Source organism: Hoplias malabaricus, chromosome 2 (genome assembly GCF_029633855.1).
Source record: "Hoplias malabaricus isolate fHopMal1 chromosome 2, fHopMal1.hap1, whole genome shotgun sequence".
NCBI classification, from domain to species: domain Eukaryota; kingdom Metazoa; phylum Chordata; class Actinopteri; order Characiformes; family Erythrinidae; genus Hoplias; species Hoplias malabaricus.
In genome coordinates, this window is record NC_089801.1 from 70,032,484 (window position 1) to 70,060,323 (window position 27,840).

The 27,840-nt window shown below is 40.0% G+C and overlaps 1 protein-coding gene across 1 annotated transcript in view; it reads right to left on the minus strand.

Moving 5' to 3' along the window:
* Positions 1-242: 242 nt before the first annotated feature.
* The window catches only part of prkx (protein kinase X-linked), a 39,725-nt gene continuing 12,127 nt past the window's right edge, over positions 243-27,840 (minus strand). Inside the window, exons 2-8 of the mRNA XM_066661319.1 lie at positions 20,827-20,995; positions 19,290-19,553; positions 10,920-11,039; positions 5,753-5,848; positions 3,464-3,521; positions 2,251-2,328; positions 243-1,319 (exon numbers count right to left, since the gene is read on the minus strand). Coding sequence (XP_066517416.1) covers positions 1,194-1,319; positions 2,251-2,328; positions 3,464-3,521; positions 5,753-5,848; positions 10,920-11,039; positions 19,290-19,553; positions 20,827-20,995 — 911 coding nt within the window. The 3' untranslated portion in view covers positions 243-1,193. The remainder of the gene's footprint in view (positions 1,320-2,250; positions 2,329-3,463; positions 3,522-5,752; positions 5,849-10,919; positions 11,040-19,289; positions 19,554-20,826; positions 20,996-27,840) is intronic.

The window sequence follows — 27,840 nt, forward strand, 5'->3', positions numbered from 1 at the left end:
GGGAACACTCCCAGGAGGGCGCGCCAGTCCTTCACAGGGTAAGTATCAAACAGTTTTTTATTTTATTCCTGAATTAACTAGTTTAGGCTTCATAGAGTGGGTCCACCATACGGGGGCTGCCATGTTAAAAACTTAGAATCAGAATCTCCAATCCAGTAGGTGTCAGTATAATTGCAGTTTCATAATGCGAAGAAGAACTGAAGAAAATGACTGATTGCTCCTTTAAGAAGACAATTTACACATCCTAATATAAGGCCACCTTAGGCGAGTGCTGAAAGTTAGTTGACGTGCATGCACTGGAGGCTGAGCAGAAAGTATTTACAGAAGGAGATGACGAGGATTTCATGACTGCATGTTTAGAAAGCCTAAGGGTGCAGTAAACCTCAAAGTAAACAAGGCATGAGTTTAAGATTCCATGCTAAAACATGTTTAGGTCAAATATTTCTTCAAGCACCATGTAAAACTCTTTTATGGACCAGTAGTTTAGAAGCAGACACAAGTTTGGTACATTTGGTACAGGTACTTCTACCAAGCATTCTCTGTCATGTGGTTCCCTGACCATAGTCATACAGAGCCTTTAATGAACAATTGCAGACGTGTACTGAAGGTAACATTTAAAATGTAATGCTTTGGGACATTTGGAAATGTTCTTTTTGAGACACTGAAGGCATCTATGACTACATGACTCATCATCAACACACACACATCATACTCCATGTCTCAGCATTCCATAAAACTTAGACATCCTGCTACCGGCTTGAAGTGTGCTCTTAGCTTTGTAACAACACAAAAAAACCTTGTGGGCACCAAAGAACAGAAATCCACTTTTTTGTTTTGAGGTAATCAAAGATGTTCTCTTTATCCAGCAGAAGGAATCATTAAAACAACCGTGTTATTGCAGATATGCATGTTACTAAACAACAAAAGTCATTTTTGGTGCAGGATTCATTTCATTGCATAAGAGAAGTAGGCCCCGAGAAACAGAAGTAAAGGGAATGGAGTGTTCTTCTCTTTGCATTTGATCTTCATCATGATGCTTTTCCTGTCAAACATGATGCCAAACCTTTCTTCACAACATCTCTGTCCAAATGTGAGATAAGGGCAGGCTCAGACTGACCTCCATTGAGGAACGAATAGATGCCCTTCTCCAACGGCCAACACTTACTTACATTTTCCCATTTAAAAAAAACCTTTCAGAAGTTCTTGAAAATCTCCAGGTCTTTTGGAGGAACTGGAGCGTCTTTCTTCCATTCGTCTTCAGGGTAAGCGTCAAAGTTTGAAGTGTCACCTTCGTGAGATACTTTAGGAACTATGGGTGGCTTTGAGAAGAAAAAGAAATAAAAAACTGAGCAAAACATTACAACATTAAAGAGAGACAATATTGTTGAAGTCTTTACATATGGTTTCTATAATTATGGTTCCACACAGACTACCACAGAGCTCTGGAAGTGACAGTATCAGGGCCAATGTCCTGGGACTATAAAGATAAAAGGAAAAGCAACTGCAAATATAGCCAATAAATAACTTGATAATGTCTGTTAGTTTGTTGAGTTCAATATAGTTTTATACGAGATATATTTTCCCCCTTAGGGCTATAAATTAATATAAGTGATTTGCTGATGATGAACCCCCTTCAGATGGTAGGTGCATTTTATTTTTAGTTGCTAGTGAATGCAAACAGAAGCTAGATAGCTGGAATTAGTATTAGGAAGCCAATATTGTACTGTGTTAAACTCATAACTGTTCAAATCATCAGCAGTGCAGTTAGAACTGAGAGAATTCTATGAGTACCTAAGGATAGCTTTGGTGTATTGATGAGTGCATTGATAGTTTAATGACTAAGCTGACAGCCAAGATTTGTCAACACTGCGGGATCATCATAACTGTACAATGAATGATGAATAATAGTGTGAGAACAATGCTAAATGAAAACAATTCATATTTGTGAATTCTGTCAATCCTGTGAGACTGAGGGATACAATACACTGCATTAAAACATTACTCACCATTAAAATACGCCCCCTTTAATGGCTACAGTATACTGTTTACACTAAAGTTTTTTGGAGTCTTTGAGATAATACACATATGCTTGTTTGGACATTTTAAATTAGTTTAGACCTCTGATTAATTTATTAGTTTTTAAACTAATCCATGACAGCCTTAATATGTTTCTATGAATACGTAAAGTTGTATCTTGAGGTAAAGTCAAAAAGTTTAAGAGTTGTAAAGTCAAAATTGGGCCATCTTTACCTTTAGTCTTCTACTCGGAACTGCCTCCCAATCTATAGACCTGAACCACCTGTGCTTTTTGACATCGTCTGCTCCATTCTACAAGAATTAAGAAGGAAAAACAAACAAAAAAAAATACTGATTTTAACAACCAAGACGACTGACTTGACTGGAATTAAAATGTGGAATATGGAATCAATAAAAGAACATACCTAGCCACTTTTCACGCTAAATCGCGCTTTCTATCCACACGGGATCATACCCAATGAAAAAGTGATATTAATCGAGAGCACATGGAATTAAGCAAGATTTCAGAACGCGGAGTGAAATTGTGAACAATGAGAGTAAATTTCTTCAGCATGCTCTTTCATCTCAACGGTGTCACCCTAAGCCAAATAGTGAGAAAGGACATGCAGGCAGACGGCCATGGCAGAAAAGGAAAACCTGCATGTCATTAAATCCAGAGGAACTTCCACGACACCTTCTTTGTTTCAGGTTATTTAAAAGAAAAGGAAGAAATAGGAAAAGGCTTTGGCAGCAACACACAAACTTTCCTCCACCATATTTTGATTTGCTCCATGGCTACAGTGCAGTTAGAGGGGAAAAATACAGAGCTGCATGAAAATCCACACTTGCTGTGAATCATCCACCAGTTTATCACCGTATCTACAACTAACTGGACAATTTGATGCCCAAGAATGGTTTGTGACATTACATAAACAGCAATCAGGCCTGCTGCTGCCATCCTGTAGAAGTCTTATTTGTGAAAAATCCACTATTAAGTTGACATATTGAAACAGCTATTCAACCATGGCTGGAACATTGAAAAACTGGCATGTGCTAGCATTGCTAACTACTATTCTACTTTCTGACCCGAGAGATAGAAGCCCAAACATCGGGAGAGACTTTTCAAATTATTTACTGCTCTTTCCATAGATGTGTCCACTCTGATAATTAAGAGGAGCTTTCCTTAGCAGCTGAACCAGGATAACATTTCTTTCCAGGCATTCCTGTTTGAAAGAATTCCAAGCTTTTAAGAGCTCAGGCTATAGTGATAATGACATGTTCCTTATTATAGCAGCAGATCAGCTTATTTTATTGATAATGCTAAATACATCTGCGTATTTAATATGGCAATATATCGCACACAATCAGATCTTATAAGGATCTTGAATGACCATTCTTGTGTGGGTTTAACTGAGTTCAAAACTTTATTGACTGTAAAATAACACACCTTCATGTTACCAAGTCTTCTTGCCCGGTCAACCACCAGAAATTTCTTAATGAGATCCCTTAATGGACAAAGACAGAGAAGAATGACATTTATCAATACATTTAAAAGTCATGGTAATGCTAACCTTTCAAGTACAATGCAGTGTATGAGGTTTTTAAATATAGTAATAAAAACCATTTCAAAATGTAATAATATATTTATGCATCCATTTTCCTTGGGTACCATTTGGGGGACTTAAATATAATGACTATTTAATACTCTATTAAACTATATTTTTTATAAAATGACTATATTAGTAGTAGTATTATTATTGAAGGACAAGAATATGCTCATATAATTTATGTACAAAAACCACATGGAATTTAAGTGAACCTCAGGGCACAAATAAAACAGACAAATGTATAATACTGTCCCTTAATGAATTTTTTAATACATATTAATGAATGAAGTACACATTTCCACCGACTGTTAGCACCATAGAGGGGCAGCACTTAGCTACTTATGTTCCTGATTTATTGCTGCCTTCACTATATTCAATTGCGGGTATTCCCATTCTTTGCTATAGATTGAATTCAAAGGGTAACCATGTGTAACTTAGTCTCTGTGCACCGCCAACTTGCCTATTAGCATGTTGACTGTGTTAATGCAGCCTCATATTTCCTTTGCTTATTATATTGTCAGGCTAATGTGTGCAGAGCCTCAGGGGCTCAAATTTGCAGTGACCTGAGCTTGCACTCTCCCTAGCCTCCACACATGGAACTGCTGAGTGGATGCAAACCAGTTCCTCTGACGTAGCTTGCTCATCTGTCTGATATTAACAGAAATAAATTATATTTTCTGTGACTTTGATTGACACAGCTGTTCAAAATACATAAACAAAAATATTCTTGTTTAATATCTGTTAATGTCCCTTGAAGAAAATGTTTTTGCTTCATTGCATCATGGCAGATCATCAGTCGTTTTGCACTTTAAACATAAGATAAACTCTTTTAGGCTTTGGGTAAGAATCAGTCGCAAAATTGCTTCAAATATCTCCGCCATGTGCTGGTGTTTCAGTGATGTCTCAAAGACCCCCTCTGGTCAAATCACAACCCATGAAATAATGCAGACCGGGATGGTGCTGTGCACTAGTAAGTTGTTGTAGATTCTGCAACAGCCGTGACGCTTTTCAGCATCAGACGACAGCTTTATGGCCTGACTCCATATCAAAACCTTAGGTCTTTTATTTTCTTGGCACTTCACTCATCACGCAGCTCACCTCCTCACCCGTATGAGCAAAATATTGTACATGACTGTCTTTTACAGCTCTCCATAAATCTCTAAATTCCAAAGCAGGTTTTTTTCAGAAAGAAGATCATAAGTATTACCCTGACAGGAAAATGGATCTCTTCCTGGCTTTATCTATTTTCCTTCCACGTGATAAATGTCTTAAAGAAGTTTAAAGCCAAAAGATAAAAACAATAATAATAATAAAATTGCACATCTTACTCAAACTAGATTGGATCAGTCAATACTTGTTTCGTGTTTGAAGGCTTCTTTCTACCCGCCTCCAAAATTACATAGTGCCGTTTCTGCAGTGCTGAGCTCAGACTACCAATGACAGAGGCTCAATTCTCCCTATTACAGGTCAAAATACTACTTAGGGTAAGGTAAAACATGCTCCGGTTGCTGGTCAGCTAGATTAGTAGCTCTAGTGCAAAACTAACAACGCAAAATTTGAATGTCAAATATGTCTCGACTGCTTAATAATATTTGGAATTATTTATGAAAATCTGATTTACTGGACTAAACTACTCTTTTAGGAATGTCAATAACTCCAAAGGATGTGTGCTACGAACTGATAGGTCTGATGTATGTTGTTGTCAGTAGATGGTTGGCCTGTGCTGTGCTCTATGTGGGTCAGAGGGATTGTGGTTGTTAGGAAAAGAGGGAGTAATCAACTGCATTCCTCCACTCCGCAGCTGTCTCTGGCCTGAGCTAATGGGTTCACATCAGCAAGGGCCAGTTTGTATTGTGTGTGGATGTTAACCTACTTATCCATGGACTGCAGAACAATTAGAAGTGTATGGGTAAGAAAAAAAAAGCAAGCCCCCAACAAGCATGCAATAGCACAGTGGTCAAAGGTAGCACTGTGTACTAACGTCTTTCAATAACTATCAATTACCAAAACTAAGAGAACTGGAGTGCAGATTGAGTAATAGACTTGTGTACTTTCTAAGCATACGCTTAGCTGAGAGCTTGTCATTAAGGTTAATTAATTTGTCATTGCCTGCTTTGGCTCAAGCTTACTTTGCGTAGAAATCCAGATGCCGTGGAAAATCCAGCTTTCCTGCCAGGATTTTCTGATAGATGCCAAACGGATTGTCGTCAAAAAATGGTGGGTACCTAGCAAAAAAAAAAAAAAGGAGGGGGGGGGGGGCACACACCATTATTAAAAGTAAAGCAATAACTTCTTAAAACTCAGTAAAATATATGTGAGCTAAGCAGTGTATTTAGAGGCAGGAACACAGAAGCACACAAAGTGGAAGAAAAGAGTCTTAACAAAAGTTATAAATAATAAATTAAATCCTTTATTTTTGGTGTATTTACTGGGATTGAAGGAGGATTAGTAATCATTACGTCAAAGACAAAAAGAGCAGGAAGGAAACACAATGAGGACTAATGTGGAGACACTGGTCTTATTGGCAGGGCCACTGATTTTAATACATTAGTGCAAAATGGTGAACATTTAACAGATGAGGTATCTCCAGTTGCTCAGTTACAGAATGCTTCGTCCAAATAATAAGAAACACTGGTGCCTGAATTCTGCTGGAGTGCTGTAGCCAAAAAAGCACTGCGCTCTCTCTCTCTCTCTGTGTGTGAGAAGTAGAAGTTACTCCCAGAAAAGCCATTTCTTTTTCTCACTAACGGACAAAACGAACAGAAACAGCAGAAGGAGGTGGATAGGAGCAAGAATGGGGTTTAATTTGTCTCTCAATGTTGAAAGTTTTCAGTAAAAAAGCTGAAGGGGGCAAATAATGGACTGTCACCTTGTTCGAAGTGTGTTCCTGATTTGCCACCAATGGCTCCAGGTTCTAAGTAGGTTCCGAAATCACAGTGACCCTCATTATAATGAAGTGGTTATATAAAACGAGTGGCTGAATGAATGAATGAATGAATACAATAATTAATTTATACACAAAATCCATTAGAAGCGAGAAGGTTGCTGTCTAACATTTGCGCAGTGCTGTACAGTCCAAATGTGGGTGTGTTTACCTACCTGGTTAAATAAAGGTAATGCTCAAATGAGTACACCACTGTTACACGAGTACACCTTCACACAGTTCATACACAATTCACGGTAAATCTCAACACAAGCTGGAACACCGTTTCAAGGCTAAATGTCTGACTGACAAGGTTTGAACTTCCCTTCTAAAGAGAAACTGGTGAGATCTTGGGTTTTGTCTGTTGCTGTGTTGAGTTTGTTCTGGATCAGCTTTCTCTCGTTTAATTTTGTACATAACCACTAAAATAGAAAAGGCAATACTGAACTCAGATCTGTGCCTTCTGGCATATGATAAAACAAGCAGTGCAGGGCTTTTGTGTTATGTCACGGGTTACAGAAATGGATTTAGCAGTCGCTCTATAATATGGAGAGAAAGAGAGAGAGAGAGAGAATAGCAGTCGCTCTATAAATTGGAGAGAGAGAGAACAAAGAAAAAGACAGAGGGAGACAGAGTGACAAAAAAGAAAAGTGGAAGAGACAGTTTATTAAAAAAAAAGAATGAAAACCCTGCCTCAGCCTCCTTTCTAACGTCACTTGCTCGTCTTTGTGGCAAGAGTCAACGTGGTGAAGGTTCACTCCCAAAAGCCCCTGTTATGAAAGTTGCCGGACAACTCTGACCCTTGATCTGTCCGTCTGTCCAACATTATGAGAACAAAGGGAAGATTTATCTTTACAGTGCTCATGGGTTCTACAAGTTCAGCGTGATATTAATATTTCACTAGATAAAAAAAATGCTTTGCAGTGAAATTAATCAATGACTTTTTAGCACCCCCCCCTCCCCTTTAATTCACTTATTAATAGTTTTAAAATGTGTTAATCAATACATATTTAATAGTAATGATATGGCTAAGTTACTTTTTCCTCTGCATTTCTGAGGTAGCTTCATTCTTGCCTGCCAGTGTTTACATACATTTTCTTTATTTTTGACAAGCCGTATGTCATACCCATTAGCAGCACTATCACACCAGCCTCTAGAAGCCAGATGTTGGATGGTCATAAAGAACCGAGTTAACTGAGCGCTGGTTGATGTTCAGGAGACTAGACTTGGACAGATGAGACTCAGATGCTCTGACTTCACCAAGCTGCACTCTGGAGCTAATCAGTGGAGTTTTCCATAGCAAGGCTTCGCTCTGGAGACTTCAATTTCCTTCAGAGTTCAAAGAGCTAGTAGTGCCCTTCTGCTCTTACAGTGTGGGATTACATTAGCTCTGCTTTCCTCTCACTCAGCATCACCTACACATGTATACGTACACACATACACTCTGCAAAACGAAGATTTGACCGTATATTCTACAAGTAATGATTTGGTTTGAACATAACCACTACTCCAGTAGCTCTTGCTGTAGTTCTATGTGAGACCTTTGACAAAGCAGGTATGCTACACTACAGTTCTAAGCTTCAGGACAGAAAGAGTCTATAGAGGGTCTGAGCAAGAAGGAAAAGGATAGTGTGTGTGTGTCTAAAGGCCTGGAAAAAAAGCAGAGGGCCAGGAGCGGGTCTCTCTTTCTCTGAGGACTGAACATTTCTAAAGTGGAGAAGAAAGGTGGTCACTTTTTCCACTACGCACTCCTTTTGAGAAACTGTACAGAACGCAGCAGAAAAAAAAGGCCAGGTAGTGGATATAATATGAGAATCTGAAGCCACTGCTACAGGGACATATTCTCTTGAACACGGCAGCTGATTTTCACTTAGTATGCAGGAAGTGTTAACTTTAATGTTGCTAACCACACACTAGAAGATTTTGAAAAAAAACCCTGAGGATTCTGCAGTGTCACTATACGCATGAGCTAAGGCTAAAGCTCTCATTAATATTAAACACGGCTGATCCTGACCGTTCTGCACCAGCTGATCAAGATGATGGAACTGCAGCACTACCCCTGCAAAATTCATCATTTTATTCCGACAATGAAAACTTGCCTACGAAAGTGAAAAGTATTAAACTTTTATGGGTAAAATATAATCGCTGCGTAACGTTACTAATAATAGTGCTGTGTCATGTCATGTGCAATATTTGAGACATGTGCTGGGGTGGGTACACCATCTCAGCAAACAATATACAATGGAACCTCTACCTACGAACTTGATCCGTTCCGTGACCCGGTTTGTAAGTGGAAAAGTTTGTTTCTTGAGTCAATTTTCCGCATTTAAAATAATGGAAAAGCAATTAATGTGTTCCAGCCCCCACCCCGAAAGTCACCCTTTTTGCACTGATATATGTTTACAACACTCTCAAATTAGTAAAAAAATACATGTAGCGTTACTAAAAATAAACAAAGAAATACAGTGGTAACAGTAATAAAAAAGAAATAGTAAAGTTTTAAGTGGTTACACATCGCTACCTTGGAGACGTGACGACTGGCTGGAGGAGTAACACAGGCACTGGCTGTATGACGGGAGGTGGGGGGTGGGTGGAATAACGGAGAGTAGGCGGGTGAATGTGGGGAGACGAAGCGTAGTTACGGCTTAACTTTCAATGAATTTCAATGTCTGCTATTTACACTAATGCTAAATTGCTAAAGCTACAATGTGCTAATCTTAAAAGCTCACTCAAGTCTGGGCGCGCTGGGACCCTCGCCTATTGGGCTCAGTGGCCATTTCCAGCCGCCGGCTCGGCGGTGGCTCGGGTTCGTTTCTAGAGTCATGGTTCGTTGGTGGAGGCAAAAAATATTCAAATGCCCGGTTCGTATCTTGGAAAGTTCATTAGTAGAGGTTCCACTGTACTAGGAAACACATTATACGTCAGTAAATAACATTTCCTCAAGCAATTTCACACAATAATAAAGTACGAGACGTCGCTCACCACAATTACACTTAAACTGACAAAATGACACAAAAGTGTCTTGATTCATAAAGACATCTGCCACTCGTCAGACATATTTCTCAGGTTTTGTTACAACAAGAGATGATTTATTGGGAAAGTGTTTAGGGGAAATTAGCTTAACTGCAAAATCAATAGAATATACCATAGAGTTGCATACCGTTTCACTCACACAATAAGAAATGTGCCCATAGGCATCACCTTGCAATGGCCTACTAAGTAATTATAGTGCAATGCTAGGCACATATAATCGATCTGAAAAACCTTGAATGGCAGTTATCTTCAGCTTACAGTAATTGGCTGTTTTTCAAGGCTTCTATATTTGGAAGCAAGGCATGGCTCTGTTTTCTGAAACAAAACAAAATAAACTACCTATTTTGATGTCAAGAAAATTGTTTTCTTTTTGTGTAACAGTTTAAAGGGCAGGTAATTTATCTTCATACCAGCAGCCTCAAGCTTCTGAAAACAGAGAAAAGAGTAGCACTGCTGAGCTGGACAGCTGAATAATCAGAAATGAAAGGATGGTGTTGTGGAAGTTTGTGTTGTGGAGATGGCCTCGCTCTCTGGGGGTTGTGGATATATCTTTGGGTCAAAGTTTAGGAAAACATCAAGGACTATGGCAACAACAACAAAACAATAATCACTTCCATTTCAGGTAGATCCACTGAGCATAAATGGCACAGTATACCCATGTATTGGGAAGGCCTTGCAATAGAATCTAATTCTGGCATTTGGCAACAGAAGTGCTCTGTGGATGGCCTGGGTCAGACTGGGAGCCAGTTCAGAAAGTTCTGGTGTTTTTCCTGAAACAAACACACAAACTCTCACTGATGTACACAAGCACAAGAGCACACCCATGTGGAGCAGTCTCTAATACATGAGCAAGTACGTGGGAAATAATGCCCCTAGTGGTGCAAATCCTAACCGTGAGTGAGTGAGAGAGATTTGGCACTAGCCTGACGTGAAACCTCCATATTAAAGCTGGACTTATCATTAACTCTGAATGTCCAGTCAGCACCATTGTAAAGAAATCTGATTCACAGAGTCTGTATGGCTGAAGTTTTCAGACATTTGGAAAAAACACAAAAATACAGACATTAATAAACAATTCACTGTGAAGCCCTGTTACAGAACACACCAGGCTACTGATTTGCAGTCTGACAAACTGTAGCTCAGTGATGCCCTCTAGTGATCAAACCCTGCAAGCCCATCTCCATTATATGAAGGACAGTACATTTAGCATTTTTTACCAATACGTTAAAATAAATAAATAGAAACTCATATCATTGAAATGTGTTCCTGCAGTGGATGTGTAATATATCCTCACATATAAAAATAAGAAAATCATGGACGCTCAGTATTTAATAACCTACCCAGCAAGCATCTCGAAGATGAGGACCCCCAGAGCCCACCAGTCCACTGCACGGCCATGACCTTTACTCTGAATGACCTCTGGAGCCAAGTACTCAGGCGTTCCACAAAGGGTCCACGTCCTGGGGAGGGAGAGAGAAAATAGGAATAAAGTGATTATTTCAGAGATTTTAAAAGCTGAGTGGTGATTTGACAGGCTGTTGACAGATTGCCATGGACAACAGAGAGGTGAACTACGAAGCAGGATTAGCCAGATAACTTGGGCTTAATTTAGCTGGCTAATTAAGAAACCCTATTTTGTAGCTTTCCCTAAAGGAATGACTGCCCATGATCAGTTACAGTGTAATACAAAAGCAACAGATGGATATTACGATTAAAAAATGCTTTCCTATTTCTTAAAGGTAGTTAAAAGCTATTGGGAAAATGCACAGACACATTTATCACGTCCACATTTCAACTGAGCTGAAGTCTACAGAGACTTTCCTGCTGCTGATTTGCCACAATTAGACTACTTGGATCTTTTCTGAAGTTTAATTACTGTTAACATCTGCATGAGCGCTCTCGCAAAGCACAGGCACATGATCGTGTCGGGATGAGTGACAGTGCAGGAGACTGTAATTCCACTAAAGCCCAGAACCAGGTGGCAGCCCCTGAACCCACCTAACCGTCACTCTGCTAGAGATCCGAGTTAATATCGGCTGGAGTGGTGACAGCAAGAAATTGACAATATTCTCAGGACTATGTTGCCACAGCTGCACTTGTATGGATTGGGTAGAATGCTGTAGGGCTTCCTAGGAGCTTTGTAAATGCAGTTTTGATCCTGATTTGATCTTCTAAATGCTTCTTCAAAATCAGAATTAATTTTCCGGGGTAAGTCAATGAGTGGTGATGAATGTTAGTTCCATGTCCAACACTAATTTGACCGATTATCAAACTATCATGCATCAGACTAAAGCCATTACTGGAGTTCAAGGCGTCTAATAAAGACTTATTTAATATTGGAATGTATTAATATTCTAAAGGCCAAACATTTGAAAACAGGGTGAACTCATTAGGTGTGCTATAGAGTTTCTGAGAAGACATGGTCTAATAATCTTGTGTGTGTGTGTGTGTTCACATTAAACTTCATATATAAATTGCATAAGTTGACGAAGTTTTAAAACAACAATAAAAAGCCTGTAGTCACCGAATTTAGATGCTAATAGCAGCATATTCACTTTCATTTATCAGCATAAAGTTTTCTGGCAGAACATTCATTCATTCATTGGGCACAAGGCGGGAATACACCCTGGAGGGAGCGCCAGTCCTTCACAGGGCAACACAGACACACACACATTCACACCTACGAACACTTTTGAGTCGCCAATCCACCTACCAACATGTTTTTGGACCATCCATCCATCCATCCATTATCTGTAACCGCTTATCCAATTTAGGGTCGCGGTGGGTCCAGAGCCTACCTGGAATCATTGGGCGCAAGGCGGGAATACACCCTGGAGGGGGCGCCAGTCCTTCACAGGGCAACACAGACACACACACATTCACACCTACGGACACTTTTGAGTCGCCAATCCACCTGCAACGTGTGTTTTTGGACCGTGGGAGGAAACCGGAGCACCCGGAGAAAACCCACGCAGACACAGGGAGAACATACCACGCTCCTCACAGACAGTCACCTGGAGGAAACCCACGCAGACACAGGGAGAACACACCACACTCCACACAGACAGTCACCCGGAGGAAACCCACGCAGACACAGGGAGAACACACCACACTCCTCACAGACAGTCACCCGGAGGAAACCCACACAGACACAGGGAGAACACACCACACTCCTCACAGACAGTCACCCGGAGGAAACCCACGCAGACACAGGGAGAACACACCACACTCCTCACAGGTCCCTGGAGCTGTGTGACTGCGACACTACCTGCTGCACCACCATGCCGCCCTCTGGCAGAACAATTCCTGTACAAGGCGGAGTAGAAAATAACACTATTTAAGATTTGTGGTGGCGTTTTCCTACCCTTCTCAAAAGGTTACATATTGCTGTTTCTGTAGTGCTGAGCCCAGAGTAGCAAACAACAAAGGACACAGCAAAAGAAGCATTGTATTTCCAGCCTGCCTCCAGTCCCCTTATGTTACAGGTGTAGTGCTTTGCAAAGTCAAGTGTGTCTCGTTACATGTGGAGCACGGCAAGGTAAAGAGATATTCTTCTGTAAGATTGAGAGTCTGAAGGCAGATCGATCAGCGTGTCTGGCGAGCCGTGGGGTGCTCAGATGACAGGCCTTACCCTATAGGCAAACTTACCGGGATGCATTGTCTGTGCGCACATTTCAGCCCTGAGTAAAGAGAAACACATCCTGAGAAACACAATATACAATCGAATTTCTCCTTTAAAAGCCAGATCCCTCTGCCCACAGACTATACATAGTGCACTCCTGGTCTCAACCTACGTTTTCATCCTATTGACTGCTCAAAAGACATCGCCTATTAAGTTACAGAAACAGGTAGCTACAGCATCACACATGCCACAATGTCACTTCTGTCTTTCTTACAGTAAATAAGCTTTCATTATTTGTAAGCTACATTAGGCTTGTAGTTCAATTATATTTTTGAGAACGTAAAATGATATAAAGTACTATAACTAAAGCTATAACTTTGAATTGGGCTCTGAACGGGGAGACGAGCTGGCAGTAGACCATGAGCCTTGTTTTTGCTGTGCTTTGTTTTCACAGCTGTGGGAACGTCTAGACACGGATAGCAGAGATGCTAGGCTTCGCTACAAGGAGCTCTCACGTTGTTGCCGTGGTGACAGTAATTTGCCAAGCGAAGAGATGGTCTGCTGGGAAAGTCTCTCTCTCTCTCTCTCTCTCTCTCTCTCTCTCTCTCTCTCTCTCTCTCTCTCTCTCTCTCTCATATCAATCTGCTACCTTGAATTCGGCTCATTGTAACTGGCTGGAATAGAGAGTCATGTTCTGGTGATGAACCCAGAATAAATTACAGACTGTTAGCTTTGGTGTTCCTGCAATAAACTGTAATCAAATCAGCCCTTATCAAGATGGGTGCATGAATGTTTATTTTTGTTCAGCAGGCATCTGTGAAAGCTGCTATTATTGTGACCCAAATGTAGAACGCTGTGCTCTGGCTAAAACGAGACACTTTAAAAACACTAGAGTACAAAGAACTTGAGCATAAAAGAGAGGAACATGAGGACAACACAGAACAGCTTGACTTCAGAACTTTTTTAAATAATTGCCAGTTTCCCCCCATTTGCTAGGAATCAAAATGTACCAAGATGAGAAAATGAAGGCAACGTGTTTCCTCAGAGCCAGCCATAGCATCTTCAAGGATCGCTGCTACAAAACAATTGGACAGGTCAACACGCTTGGAGGAGAACACTGCTGTGCTGAGTCATAGAGAGGGGTGAAGGCCAACCTACCCACCTAAAGTGAGTGAAGTCGATTGAGCTCTTTAACTCCCAGGCAATTTTCTGAACATAATTACAGTAAATAGTTACAAGAATTTGTTGATCTGAACCAGCTTTGTTGAAAAATGGAAGTATTTCGGAACCACAGCAACTCAGCTACGAACTGGCAAATCATGTAAAGCTGCAAAGGAGGGTCAACTTTATGTTCATGTCTGTGAATTTAGAATGGGATGAGAGCTCCTGTAGGTGTAAGGTGTAGATGTACTAATATTTTTGTTCATATAGACTTTTCAGAAATTATTGTTTACTGACCATGTCAATAAGTATGTAAATATAATTATGACTATGTCCTGCACATGTCTTTGTTTGAAGCTCTTTTGACTTGTCCTTTTTCATGCAAATGAAACTTCTGAAAAATGAATAGCTTGACTGTTTTGACTGGAAACGACATAGCTGCTTTACTTCAAGGTTAACACTGAATCAAATAAAGAAGTAATTTTTCCAGAAGAGTGAAGGTCAACCTACCCACCTAAAGTGAGTGAAGTCGATTGAGCTCTTTAACTCCCGGGCAATTTTCTGAAAATAAGGCTTCCAGGATGTAACAATATCTACACAATATTTAAAAATTCATAACTGTAATGAAGACAACTGACTGTGTTACTCAGTCGGTTTGTTGCAATGTTTGATAACACCACTAATTTACACTAGGATATATTACCTTATAATATTTTTTAAATAAAAAATAGCATTTCTTTCTGAGTGAAACCTATATTTGAAGTATAATAATCAAGTATTTCAAGGTTTCAAATATTTTTGAGGTTAATAGATAAAGACAACCTACGTAAATAAGAAAATGAAGTGTCTAAAGGATATAAGTGAAAAAAATAGGGTTTTTAAAAACTTAATGAGCTAATAAATGTAGTTTTGAACTACAGATATATGCTGATGCTTAGCTTCCATATGCAAATAGGGACTACAATATAGGTCCCATATTAGGGATTGTGTTTATTACATCAAGCTCTTATTCCAGAAAAACAAGTCAGATTTGGTTTTCAGTGAAGTGGGCCCTTGAAGATTTCCAGCTCGTTGAGAAATCCTGCTTTGTGCAAAAACCCCCCTGAACTTCTAATCTGACAGGCTTTATTACCACCATCCACACTTCCTCTCCTCGACACAAAAACAATACTTTATCTCATTCCGAATCCCAACCGCAAGCGTTCAGTAATTACAGAGCGCCGTCAGCACTGACTGGTTCGGATCACCTTTCTCCGTGATGAAGGTGTGGAGGAAGGTGAAGGAAACACTTATTTATGCAGCCAGTCATCAGTGAAGTGCTTAGGATTGGCCCAGCTGACACACAACAATTGCTTCCAGCCATGAAGCCTTTCCTCCATGGCTAGAAAGACGAAGAGAAACCTGCAATCCATCACCCGCCATCCCAGAATAATGAGCCCTCATCTTCAGAAGCCAGGCAGTAGCACTGCACTTGAAAAATAACAATTCTCTCAGCTCGGACAGTGATGGACGTTGCCTTTTAACCCTCCCAGAAAAAGAGTTTTGAAGCATATTGTTTCAAGTTTTTTCTTAATTTCTGTATCACTATATGGCCAAAGGTTTTTGGACACTTTCTCATTTAACAATACTTCTGAAGTGAAGCTTAATAATAAGTAGTTGGCCTCCTTTTTGCTGCAGTTACATTTTCTACCCTACTGTGAAATATTTGATGAAATGCAGACAAGATAATGTTGGGTTCTAATGCTAAACAATTATTTCTGGATCACCAACAAAAATGTATCTCTTCCCAAAGATACTGGAAGGTGCTCCATCACTGCAGAGAATTTTTTTCCAATTATGACAAAAAATATAAGATTCTAACATTCATTGTAACTGCTTATCCAGTTCAGGGTCGCGGTGGGTCCAGAGCCTACCTGGAATCATTGGGCGCAAGGTGGGAATACACCCTGGAGGGGGCGCCAGTCCTTTACAGTGCAACTCACACACACCTATGGACACCTTTTGAGTTGCAAATCCACCTAAAAATGTGTGTTTTTGGAATGTGGGCGGAACTGGAGCACCCGGAGGAAACCCACGCAAACACAGGGAGAACACACCACACTCCTCACAGACAGTCACCCGGAGGAAACCCATGCAGACACAGGGAGAACACACCACACTCCTCACAGACAGTCACCCGGAGGAAACCCATGCAGACACAGGGAGAACACACCACACTCCTCACAGACAGTCACCCGGAGGAAACCCACGCAGACACAGGGAGAACACACCACACTCCTCACAGACAGTCACCCGGAAGAAACCCATGCAGACACAGTGAGAACACACCACACTCCTCACAGACAGTCACCTGGAGCCGTGTGACTGTGACACTACCTGCTGCACCACCGTGCCGCCCACAGATTCTAACATTAAATTACAAAACAATACTACTTTCTTCTATTCTGATTTACCATATTTTCAATGGCTGTAGAGAAAATTGGCAATGCCAATAGAGAAACAGTTAGATTACTGTATCAGAGACTATGTTTACCTGGATAAGCATTAAAGCATAAGTTCTATATGTAGTAAAATAATCAAACAAATAAAAGCAGAGATAGTTACACATTTCCCATCACCCGAACATTCTCCTATGCTGAAGTACAAAAACAAAAGCTTGGAAAATTGTAGCTTATCTTTTTGTAAATCGTGCAGAAATTATTCCAAAATCATGAATTCTAAACTTGTAATTGATGCCATATTAGTGTCTTCAAGCTGAATCTTTTTTAAATACTGATTTCAATATGATACATTGTTGTGTGCATTGTCTTGTTTTGCAGTAAGTAAAATCATACATTATTTTTTATGCCCATATGTACAGAATGCAAATAAAATGCAAATCTTATTCATTACATCACCAGCTGTGTGATTAATTAACTAACTATGCAATTAGATATAAATAATAATGCAGTGAACACTGAAAGTAAAGCAAAGTGAAAATAATTATAAACTTCTAAGGGCTAAATTGAAACATAAGACATCAGATAAGACCTAATTAATTAATTTCTAAATTGCAAACGTATTACACGACTTTACTGACGAGTGGTGCTTGAAAAGATGCCTTCATAAGGATTTCATCAAATGACAAACACACATTTACATTCATAAAGCCTTATTCCAGCAGGGGTCATTTGTCCATTCTTATCTTTGTCAATACACCTCAGTATTTATTCTAACATCTAACTCTAGTTGGAATAAGCCTTGGAAAGCCGACATGAAGGGCTTCCCTAGGAGCTGTAGAACCTTACAAACGCTGCCTCTTCTTGTTAGATTTGTAAGGGTTAACCTTAATCTGAAACCAGTCTAACCCTTCTGAACCCTGTCCATCACCTTCACAGATGACAAAGCAAAACAGGTCCCAAACCAGAACTAGCAGGACCACTGCAGTAACCGGGCTTAGCCAGTTGGTGGCAGTGTGGATCCACTGAGATTCTATACACACTGCCCTCTCTCTAGTAAAAAGTGCCAGAACTGCATGGCTGGCAGGGGCAGTTGTCTTCCCACATTGCTTTCCGAGGCATTTTCCCTCTTTTTTTCCATTGCTTTCCACTTATATAAGTGGGTCAGTTGAACATCAGAGAGCTTCCCACTCCAAGTCTATTCCTCTGCCCCACCCGAGAGAGAGAGAGAGAGAGAGAGAGAAATGTAATCGTAGCCCATTATGTTTACATGTCACAAGGGTCAGGTTGTGCTCTGCCTGCTCTCCGAAACGCTGCACTACTCTTCGCGCTGCAGACAGATAACACACGCACATATATATTTCCTCCCTCATTCTTTTCCCCCCAACTTGAGTAATACTAACAGGGGCCACTACTGGTTTTCAATTTCACCAAGGTTACTCTGAAAATTGCTCCAAAACCTTGTTCATTGGGAATAAATAACGCAGCGCTAGCTGATTCACTGCGGGCAAGAGAGATGACAGTTATTTGCACAGAAAGCCTCACTGAAAGAGTCAGTCCAGAAAACACAAACCTCATTACTCATGCCTCTGTATGCAGATGAATACCTAGCAACGTTATTCATCGTCCGCTAATAAAGACACCTACAGATACAACACGCTGACTGTTTGGCCCTGGGCACTTTCTTCAATTTGTTTTTGATAATTCATTGTTGAAGCCTGACTGAAATTCCTCACCATTACAGGAATGCGGTGCTTTGGCTCTAATGCTTGAAACAAAGCTGTCCACTATCTCCAAAACATAACACATGCATAAGATTACAAAAACAGGCTTATCGGCAATGTTTCAATTCAAGGACAGGCAGACAAAAGTAACGTCCTCATGCACTCAAAAGAAAGCCCTGCTGGTCATATCTCTTAAACACAAAGGAGAAAATGTATTCTGAACTAAAAGGGATTGTTAATAGATCAAATCTCAAAGGTCTTTATTCTGTTATAAAATTCAGATTTAATCATATAATATAATTATATAAATGGTGTAGTATTCATTTACATTTTCATTCAGTTTACATTTCCTACAGACATACTCAACCACATTATGACTTTCCTGTTGTAAAAAAAGAATATCAGTGAAACTAAACATTCGTTTAGTGCATATTCGCATTAACGCACACACTGAAATAGAACAACCTCAGTCTGCGGAAGTCAGAAAACATTATGGGATCTTAGGAAACAGGCAGTTGCTCAGTGATCTTTCCCAGTATTCCTACTGATCCATATTTTTTATCCCAAAATATATATCAATTATCATAGCCACATAACCCATATCTAATTTGAATATGAAAATATCAGTTGCATGTGTTAATAATTACATGCTAAACAAAGATGTTGTGAACAAGCTTCGACGCATTGCTGTGGAGTAAATATGTTACCGATTTTGAATATTGTAGCAAAACAGCCACAATGCTGTAGCTCTGAGGGTTAACCCACCTGTCAGAGAGCTTCTTGGCAAAGCCGAAGTCTGTGAGGCGGATGTGTCCTTCGCTGTCCAGCAGAATGTTCTCGGGTTTCAGGTCTCTGTAGACAATCTCTTTGGAGTGCAGGTATTCAATAGCACACACTATCTCAGTAGAGTAGAAGAGGCCGGTGCTGTTGCTGAAACGTCCACGGCTGCGCAGGTAACTGAACAGTTCGCCACCGGGCACATAGTCCATTAGCATGTACAGAAAACGCTCATCGTGATGTGTCCAAAACCTGCACATAGTATCCACCACAAAGTAAATAAGAGCAGTGCATATACACAGGCGAATTACAGTAAATAGTAACAAGAATTTGTTGATCTGAACCAGCTTTGTTCGCGATTTTGCAAATAAACAGGCTGACAAACACTTTATAGACAAAAGTATTGATATAGTTTGTCATTTATGGCAAACTCGGTCAGTGAGTGGTATTATTGAAAAGTGGAAGTATTTCGGAACCACAGCAACTCAGCTACGAACTGGCAAATCATGTAAAGCTGCAAAGGAGGGTCAACTTTTTATTCATGTCTGTGAATTTAGAATGGGACAAGAGCTCCTATAGGTGTAAGGTGTAGATGTACTAATACTTTTGTTCATATAGACTTTTCAGAAAGTATGTAAATATAATTACGACTATGTCCTGCACATGTCTTTGTTTTAACCTCTTTTGACTTTGTCATTTTTCATGTAAATGAAACTTCTGAGAAATGAATAGCTTGACTGTTTTGACTGGAAACGACATAGCTCCTTTACTTCAAGGTTAACACTGAATCAAGTAAATAATTAATTTTTCCAGACTAATGCATCTTTAATAAATGTGACCAATCTACACTGTATCCTTATTTGTTCAGATTTGTTCTGCATAATATTTACAATGAATTTCCAACAGCAATTTGAACTTTTGGCAGTTTTTTTTAGAATATTTATTTACCTTTTTAATTAGTATTATTCACTTTGTCATAAAATGTTCATTGAACATAGAGACAAAAAGTCATGACTAAACTGACTACGCAAAAAGCAACTTGAGCCTCAATAAGATTAATATCAGGGTTAGCTTCTGTTGTACGTAAACCCCGAATCAGCTACTGCTATCCGGAAAGAAGTCATGAAAGTAAACGACTTTCAAAGTGATTTCAAGGAGTGGACTGGTTGATAACTGGCTGCAAGCCTAGTTATTAACGTGTCAGCTTGAAGCTGGAGCAATTATCAATATTGAATCAAAGCTATTTGGCTAGTGGGTGTTCTTTTCCGCTCCTTTTCTGCACCGACTGGCCAATTTACGTAATGATGGTGCAAGGGGTTGATCCATAACTCAAATACAGGTGATGAAGTGTCATTACCTGCAGGCAGTCAGTGGCTAAGCTTGTAAAGTGCTTGTAATATAGTTAAGATTACAGGCAAAACCTGCACAGGACAAAAATAATATCTGACGTGGTATATTTCCTGCAGTTTTCTCTGTCTACACACAGTTGCTGGACGGTTGCCATTTCAGGAAGTAAGACACTCACAGTTTAATGAGGAAGGGATGGTTCACCTCCGTTAGAACCTCCTTCTCATTATGGACGTGCTGTTCCTGTTTTAATCGGATCACATCAGGGATCTTCATTGCTTTCAGGGCAAAGAAACCCCTTGTGGTCTTGTCCTTCACCAGAAAAACCCTGCCAAATGTCCCTGTACCTGTTAACAGAGGCAGAAGGACAAACATAAACGGTGCGATATTTTAATTATCCTTAATAACAATTTGCAGACATCTTCTCCATTAATTAGACTCACAATTAATGCACGCAAGTCCATGCTGGACACAGTCAATTTTGTTCAGCATTTGTGTTTTCTATCCCTACAGTATCATGCTGCCTTTACTTTGGATACACAGTGATAGCATCTGAGCAAACAGAATTGAGACTGTTAAGGGTTTAATACTAATTTTTTATTTGATCAGAGTAACATTAAAAGACGACTTGAGGTGTAAGGGCATATCTTTTCATGTGTTTGCATGTTCAGTAAGAATATTTGAATATGAAAACGAGTCCTTGTTAGATCATGTTCCATACATACTAAAATAAATGTGAAAAGGGCTTTGACAGAAATAAAAGAGGTGGTAAAATAAAAGGTAGAATTAGCCACATTTTACTTCAGTGTAACAGGGTTAAGAATAAGTACCTTATCACATGGCGGATCATTAAGAGTCTGGTAATATCCTTGCTGGGCAGAAAATTTCACCATCTGCATGCTCTTATTCCATGCGTAAAATCAACAGCTTTTCACTAAAAGAACTTGTTTTATAACCAACAAAAAAAAAGAACCAGCTTTTCATTACTGTATCTTAAGTTCTACAGAGACTCAGACTTAAGACCCACTATGTTTATCCATCCATCCATTATCTGTAACCGCTTATCCAATTTAGGGTCGCGGGGGGTCCAGAGCCTACCTGGAATCATTGGCGGGAATACACCCTGGAGGGGGCACCAGTCCTTCACAGGGCAACACAGACACACACACATTCCCCACTATGTTTATGTTAAAAATAAATAAATAAATAAATAAATAAATAAATAAATAAATAAATAACCAAATGGACTACCATTTAGGTAAATCTCAACTCCAAAGATGGAATAAATGATTCTGACACAAGCAACAGCTTAAACCACACTCAGATACAGTAATGGAGGCACTCAACAGGCTCTTTGTAGCCAAAATGGCTTCCTATTTGTCAGACAGCTCACTACAGGGAGGCAAAAGCCATTAGCCCTTGAACTAAAAGTGCACCATATGTCAAAGGGGGATGCACTGCGGAGTAGCTTTTTTCTTTGGTTTCAATTTTCAGCCTGATCACCGTGAGAAAAGTGTTTAAGCAGATAAAGAATATAGCGATCCTTTCTGATTGCCTCCCTCGGTATTTCTTCACGGAGCAAAATATATTAAACATATATATTCTCTCTTTAGCCTGTAAGTGTTCAACTTCTTAAAGTTCATGGCAAATACATGGACAGTTTTCTGTAAAAAGTTTAAATCGCCACCCAATCAATCCCTGGAAATGGCTCAGTGCTCCCTCCCTCTCCACTCATAATGCACCACAATGTGTGCATCTGTTAGCTAACCTTACAGATCTGGGCAGTTAAATGTTCTCCTCCAAGACAGATGAGCTGTCCGGTGGTGTTGAGTTAGCAGCAGTTTGAAAAGTGGAGGTGGCTGGGCTTCTCATGTCTCAGAGGAAACATAAGCTTAAGCTTTAAACCGTAAAAATGCAAAATGCAAAACTGTAAACTCTGCCAATGATAAACTAACCTTTCTATCTTTTTTTCACTCCTTTGTTTTGAAGTATAAACAAAGCTAACAGTGGTAGATGACATCAAAACTGGGCCAGCTGGCGTTGATTATATCCCTCTGTCTGGAATTACGCTAATGGTGCTAGATCAAATAAGTTCTAATGCTACTTACAGCACTCTAATAGCTATCATTCTCCTTTAAACTCATATTTTAGCCATATCAGTTACTTTCTGGCTATTATACCTTTGTACATTCAACAGTGAATATGAGAGTGCGCCAGAAACAGAGAAATGAGCCTGAAAGAATGAGAGCACAAGAGCTCTGGGAAAGAGTGTGAGGGAGGTGTCAGAGAAAGAGAGAAAGAGAAAGAGAGAGAGAGAGAGGAAAGTGATGGGGAGAGAACAAGAGAAAGAGATGGTGGGAGAGGATAAGCAAGGAAGTGATAGAGATAGAGGAGCTGTGAGAAATAAAGAATGAGAAAGAGAGCAAGAGAGAGAATGAGCACCACTCTGATCAGTGTATGAAGCCTGGAACAAAGCTGCGAGCATTCCCTGCTGAGAGGAACATGGGACCCTGCTGAGTAATAGATCTAACAACACACTCACCTTCAATGGCTTATCAGCAGAGAGCAGGGCACCTTCAGCCTCCTACCAAATTACACATTCATCTAGGGTTGCCAGATTTCAGCTATGGCCAAACTGGACAAGCCATGGGCAAAATCAAAGGACTGGGGCAGTGGGAGCATAAGTAAAGTTGTTGTCATTGGGGTTTGTGGTGGGGGTGGGGGGATAAATAATTAATAAAAAAAAAATAGAATGATCATTTGTTTGTTGAGTATCTTATGGTTACGTGGTTAAACAATGGACAATATGAATACTTTGTTTTAATTAAGTAACCTGCAATTCAACAATCCTGAGTCAGTGAAAATATGTGAGAGAGATTGGGAGTGTTGGAGAGAAACAAGTGCGTGAGAGAGAAAATGTGACTACGGCAGCACGTTATGTGGAGTGTAACCTTACAACAGTACCATTGAGGCAATGGGGAGCTCAAAAGTGAACACCTGGCAACAGATAATATTCTAGAGCTCTACGGAACTGCACACTTTAACTAATAAACAGGAGCCTACCGGTGTTAACAAGTACTAATAAACGATTAAATAACGCTTTGCATGTTTTTTTCACTTTAAAATTGCATGTTTAGTTTCACTTCACCTGGGACCAAATGAACACTGGACAATCTTCATCAACACTGGCTTACCATGCTGAGCAGTACTGAAGTAGGTATTATTACTAAACAACTGCTACTTCATTGGTGCGAAATAAAGGAAGGATGAAGGAATCTTATGCATAGAAATAGTGAGCGTCCTGGAACGTCTGTCACAAAGATTTAAACACACAAGTGGATAAGTCCACTACCATTAACTTCCAGAAACATTGTGGGATTATCTATTTACAACACCTTCTTACACTTCAAGAAGGTACATTAGTTAACATATTAAAAAAGGACAGGAAAACCAAACTTTCAACAACCCCCATACCACCTCCATATTTCACAATTTATCAAAGTGGATTCCCACATGGAATACCTTGGAAAGAATTCCACAGCCTGCATATTTTATGCTTACAGTATTAACATATAAAGAAACTGTCTAAACTTTGTGTAAAGTGTTATTCATTCATTCATTGTCTGTAACTGCTTATCTAGTTCAGGGTTGCGGTGGGTCCAGAGCCTTCGCTAGAGTCATTGGACGCAAGTCGGGAACACACGTTGGAGGGGGCGCCAGTCCTTCACAGGGTGACACACTCTCACATCTACGGACACTTTTTGAGTCGCCAATCCACCTACCAACCTGTGTTTTTAGACCATGGGAGGAAACTGGAGCACCTGGAGGTAACCCACGCAGACACAGGGAGAACACACCACACTCCTCACAGACAGTCACCCGGAGGAAACCCACACAGACACAGGGAGAACACACCACACTCCTCACACACAGTCACCCGGAGGAAACCCACACAGACACAGGGAGAACACACCACACTCCTCACAGACAGTCACCCGGAGTGAGACTTGAACCTTCAACCTCCAGGAGGGGAGCTGTGTGAGTGCGACACTACCTGCTGTGCTACCGTGCCACCCTTGTGTAAAGAAGAAAATGAGAATGGAGCAAGTGAACACAATAAAAACATACTAAAATCCAGAGCTTCCACTAAACTGAGGTGTGGCTCATTCTCATTTAAAGGAAAAGGCCCCATCCTGAACCGGGGCAGTTCACACAGGGGAGAACACTACTGTGGTGTCTAATCCTTGTGGTACTTTGTCACAGACTTTTCATTAAGACCCCAGAACTGTATTCCATTTTAGAAAAGAGGGTTTAACCTGAACTTACTAAGAAAGTTCCAAAAGAAACTATACTGTCATATTAGCTTTGTTAGAAACTGTAGGAGCATTGAGCATTACATTAAAAATAAATAAATAAATAAATAAATAAATAAATAAATAAAGGGTTTCAGTACATGCATTATTCAGCAAAATGTGAGGTAACCTAAGGAATGTCTGTTTTATGTTGCAGCCCGTACCTGATCTTTCTTATTGCTCAACATGAAACTATGAGTCTCAGAGTCATTGCCATGGCTGCGACGTGGAATGCACACATTCGAGTACATCTCAATGGCTTTGTACCATTTTACAGCCAACTGTAAAAGAGCTTAGCTGTCAGTCAAAAAGAGGTTTCATCATTAAAGAGAGTTTGGCAAACGTTAAAATGTACAGCCCTTTCTTCTTTAACCCAAATCCAGTCAAAAGGCTCTATTTGTTTAGTTTAAAACTGGAGCTGCAAGACTAACACAGCTAAGAAGCAAGCTTACTGACCACAAAGCAGCACTGAGCTAACTACAGGCCTAAAACACTGTACACCATCCACAAGAGAACAAAAAGTACACCACTCAAACAAGCAGTAGTTGCAGATACTTTTGAAGCTTGAATATTCGTCATCCTTTTTCCAGTTTATTTAGATTACAGCATGTCATAGGCATAAGTTTTAAAAGATAAACAAACAAATGCAGTTTCACTTAAAATAGAAATCTAAAATTCATTTAATTTTTTTTTTAAATCTTTCTAGACAGCTTTAGAAGATGACAGTGACAACGTAAATGTGAACTAACTGAAATAATGGACGGTTGATTAAAATTTTATTGTATTTATATTTCTATTAAAGCGTGAGAAATTTTAGACTTAACTATGAAAATGACTTGGTGATTATTTTGTTTTGTAAATCATAAATTACTCCGAATAACTAGTTCGTTACGTCATTTGTATTGTCGATAATATATATTTTTTCTCATGTTTTGATAACGAATTTCCCAAACATACATGTACAGTTACTAGACAATTTCAGTCTAGTTTGCAACACTTCAGCGTAATTTACCTGAGCTTAGGGCTGTGCGAAATGACGATATATATCCCGCGACGACAGAAAAACGTCTATTGTTTATTATTACGCTCTATCGTTTGTAAATGGATACCAGTGGAGAGAAAGCCCGTCGGAGATGCAGTCGCTGTAACGGTCCTTTCTTTAGCGTTCGTGAGGAGGTTTTAGCGGCACATTCAGTGTGTGACTCATGTCACTTCCCATTAACTACATAGTGTACTAACATTACATGTTAGGCATGACTTTGGGTTTAAACCGAGCACAAAATGTTTAAAAATAAGTCATGCAGCCGTGGCTCAATATTGATAGTGTGTAATGCACCGTTTGGCTGGTTCATTGAAACCACCAAGTCACCTCCCTATTTACAGTCCACTACAAAGTGAATATGTGGAAACACCCTGGGTTTGATGAAGACTCTTTTGGGCAGAAGTAAGTTTATTCAGTAGATTAGTGGTGTGGTTAGTTTACTTGGCAGGTCAGTGATTATTATAGTGAGGTGTTAATGAGCTGAGGCTGATCCAGTTTGGGCGGAGAGTCCAGTGCTGTGGAGTTCGTTACTGTGACGTAGCAACGAGCTGCTTGTTGAGGAACTATAATTTAGGGGAAGGATTTACCAATTTTATAAACATTTCACGGCACCTTCACAGCTCTGTTTATTTATTTCATATTTAATTTATTATCTTTTAATTACATTTTAATTTACCACAAATCTAACCATTTCAAACATTCAGAAGAAACAACAAATAAATGTGTATACAACCATAATTTACCAAGATTCTAACATTGTATAAAAAATATTTGTGGTGGCGCAGCAGGTAGTGTCGCATTCACACAGCTCCATGGACCTGGAGGTTGTGGGTTCTAGTCCCGCTCCAGGTGACTGTCTCTGAGGAGTGTGGTGTGTTCTCCCTGTGTCTGCGCGGGTTTCCTCTGGGTGACTGTCTGTGAGGAGTGTGGTGTGTTCTCCCTGTGTCTGCGTGGGTTTCCTGGTTTCCTCCCACAGTCCAAAAACACACGTTGGTAGGTGGATTGGTGACTCAAAAAGTGTCAGTAGGTGTGAATGTGTGACAGACACACACACACACACACACACACACACACACACACACACCCCTACGGACACTTCCGAGTCGCCAATCCACCTACCAACGTGTGTTTTTGGACTGTGGGAGGAAACCTGAGCACCCGGAGGAAACCCACGCGAACACAGGGAGAACACACCAACTCCTCACAGACAGTCACCCAGAGGAAACCCACACGGACACGGGGAGAACACACCAACTCCTCACAGACAGTCACCCTGAGTGGGAATCGAACCCACAACCTTCAGGCCCCTGGAGCTGTGTGACTGCGACACTACCTGCAGTTGAAAATTCTACGTACATAATATATGTTACTATGTTATGTTTAAGTAACAATTTTTAAAGTTTCTAAATACAAGAAGAAATAAATGTGAAAAAAGATATTTAATTGCTTGACTTTATTAATTCAACATATAGAGTTTCTTTATAACAAGGCTCCGATACCAACATCCAATACCTTGTGCCTAGCGCACGTTGCTGTGCTATTGAGAAGACAATTCAAAATGTCTGCCATCTAGAATTATTTCACTGTGATGGCAACCCAAGCAAAGCGGACTGCAGGGAGAAAACAAGAGCAGTGAGTATCCTCGAACAAGGTGGGTTTTTCTTTACTCAAAGTGCATTTACCTCCGGGAAATGTTTTCTTGTTTGTGAGAGCACTGTTCGTTGCCCGACTTGGTTTTCCCTCAAACGAAATTTGAATTGGATCTGATGCCATAGATCAGGCTGCTGCTCTTAAATTA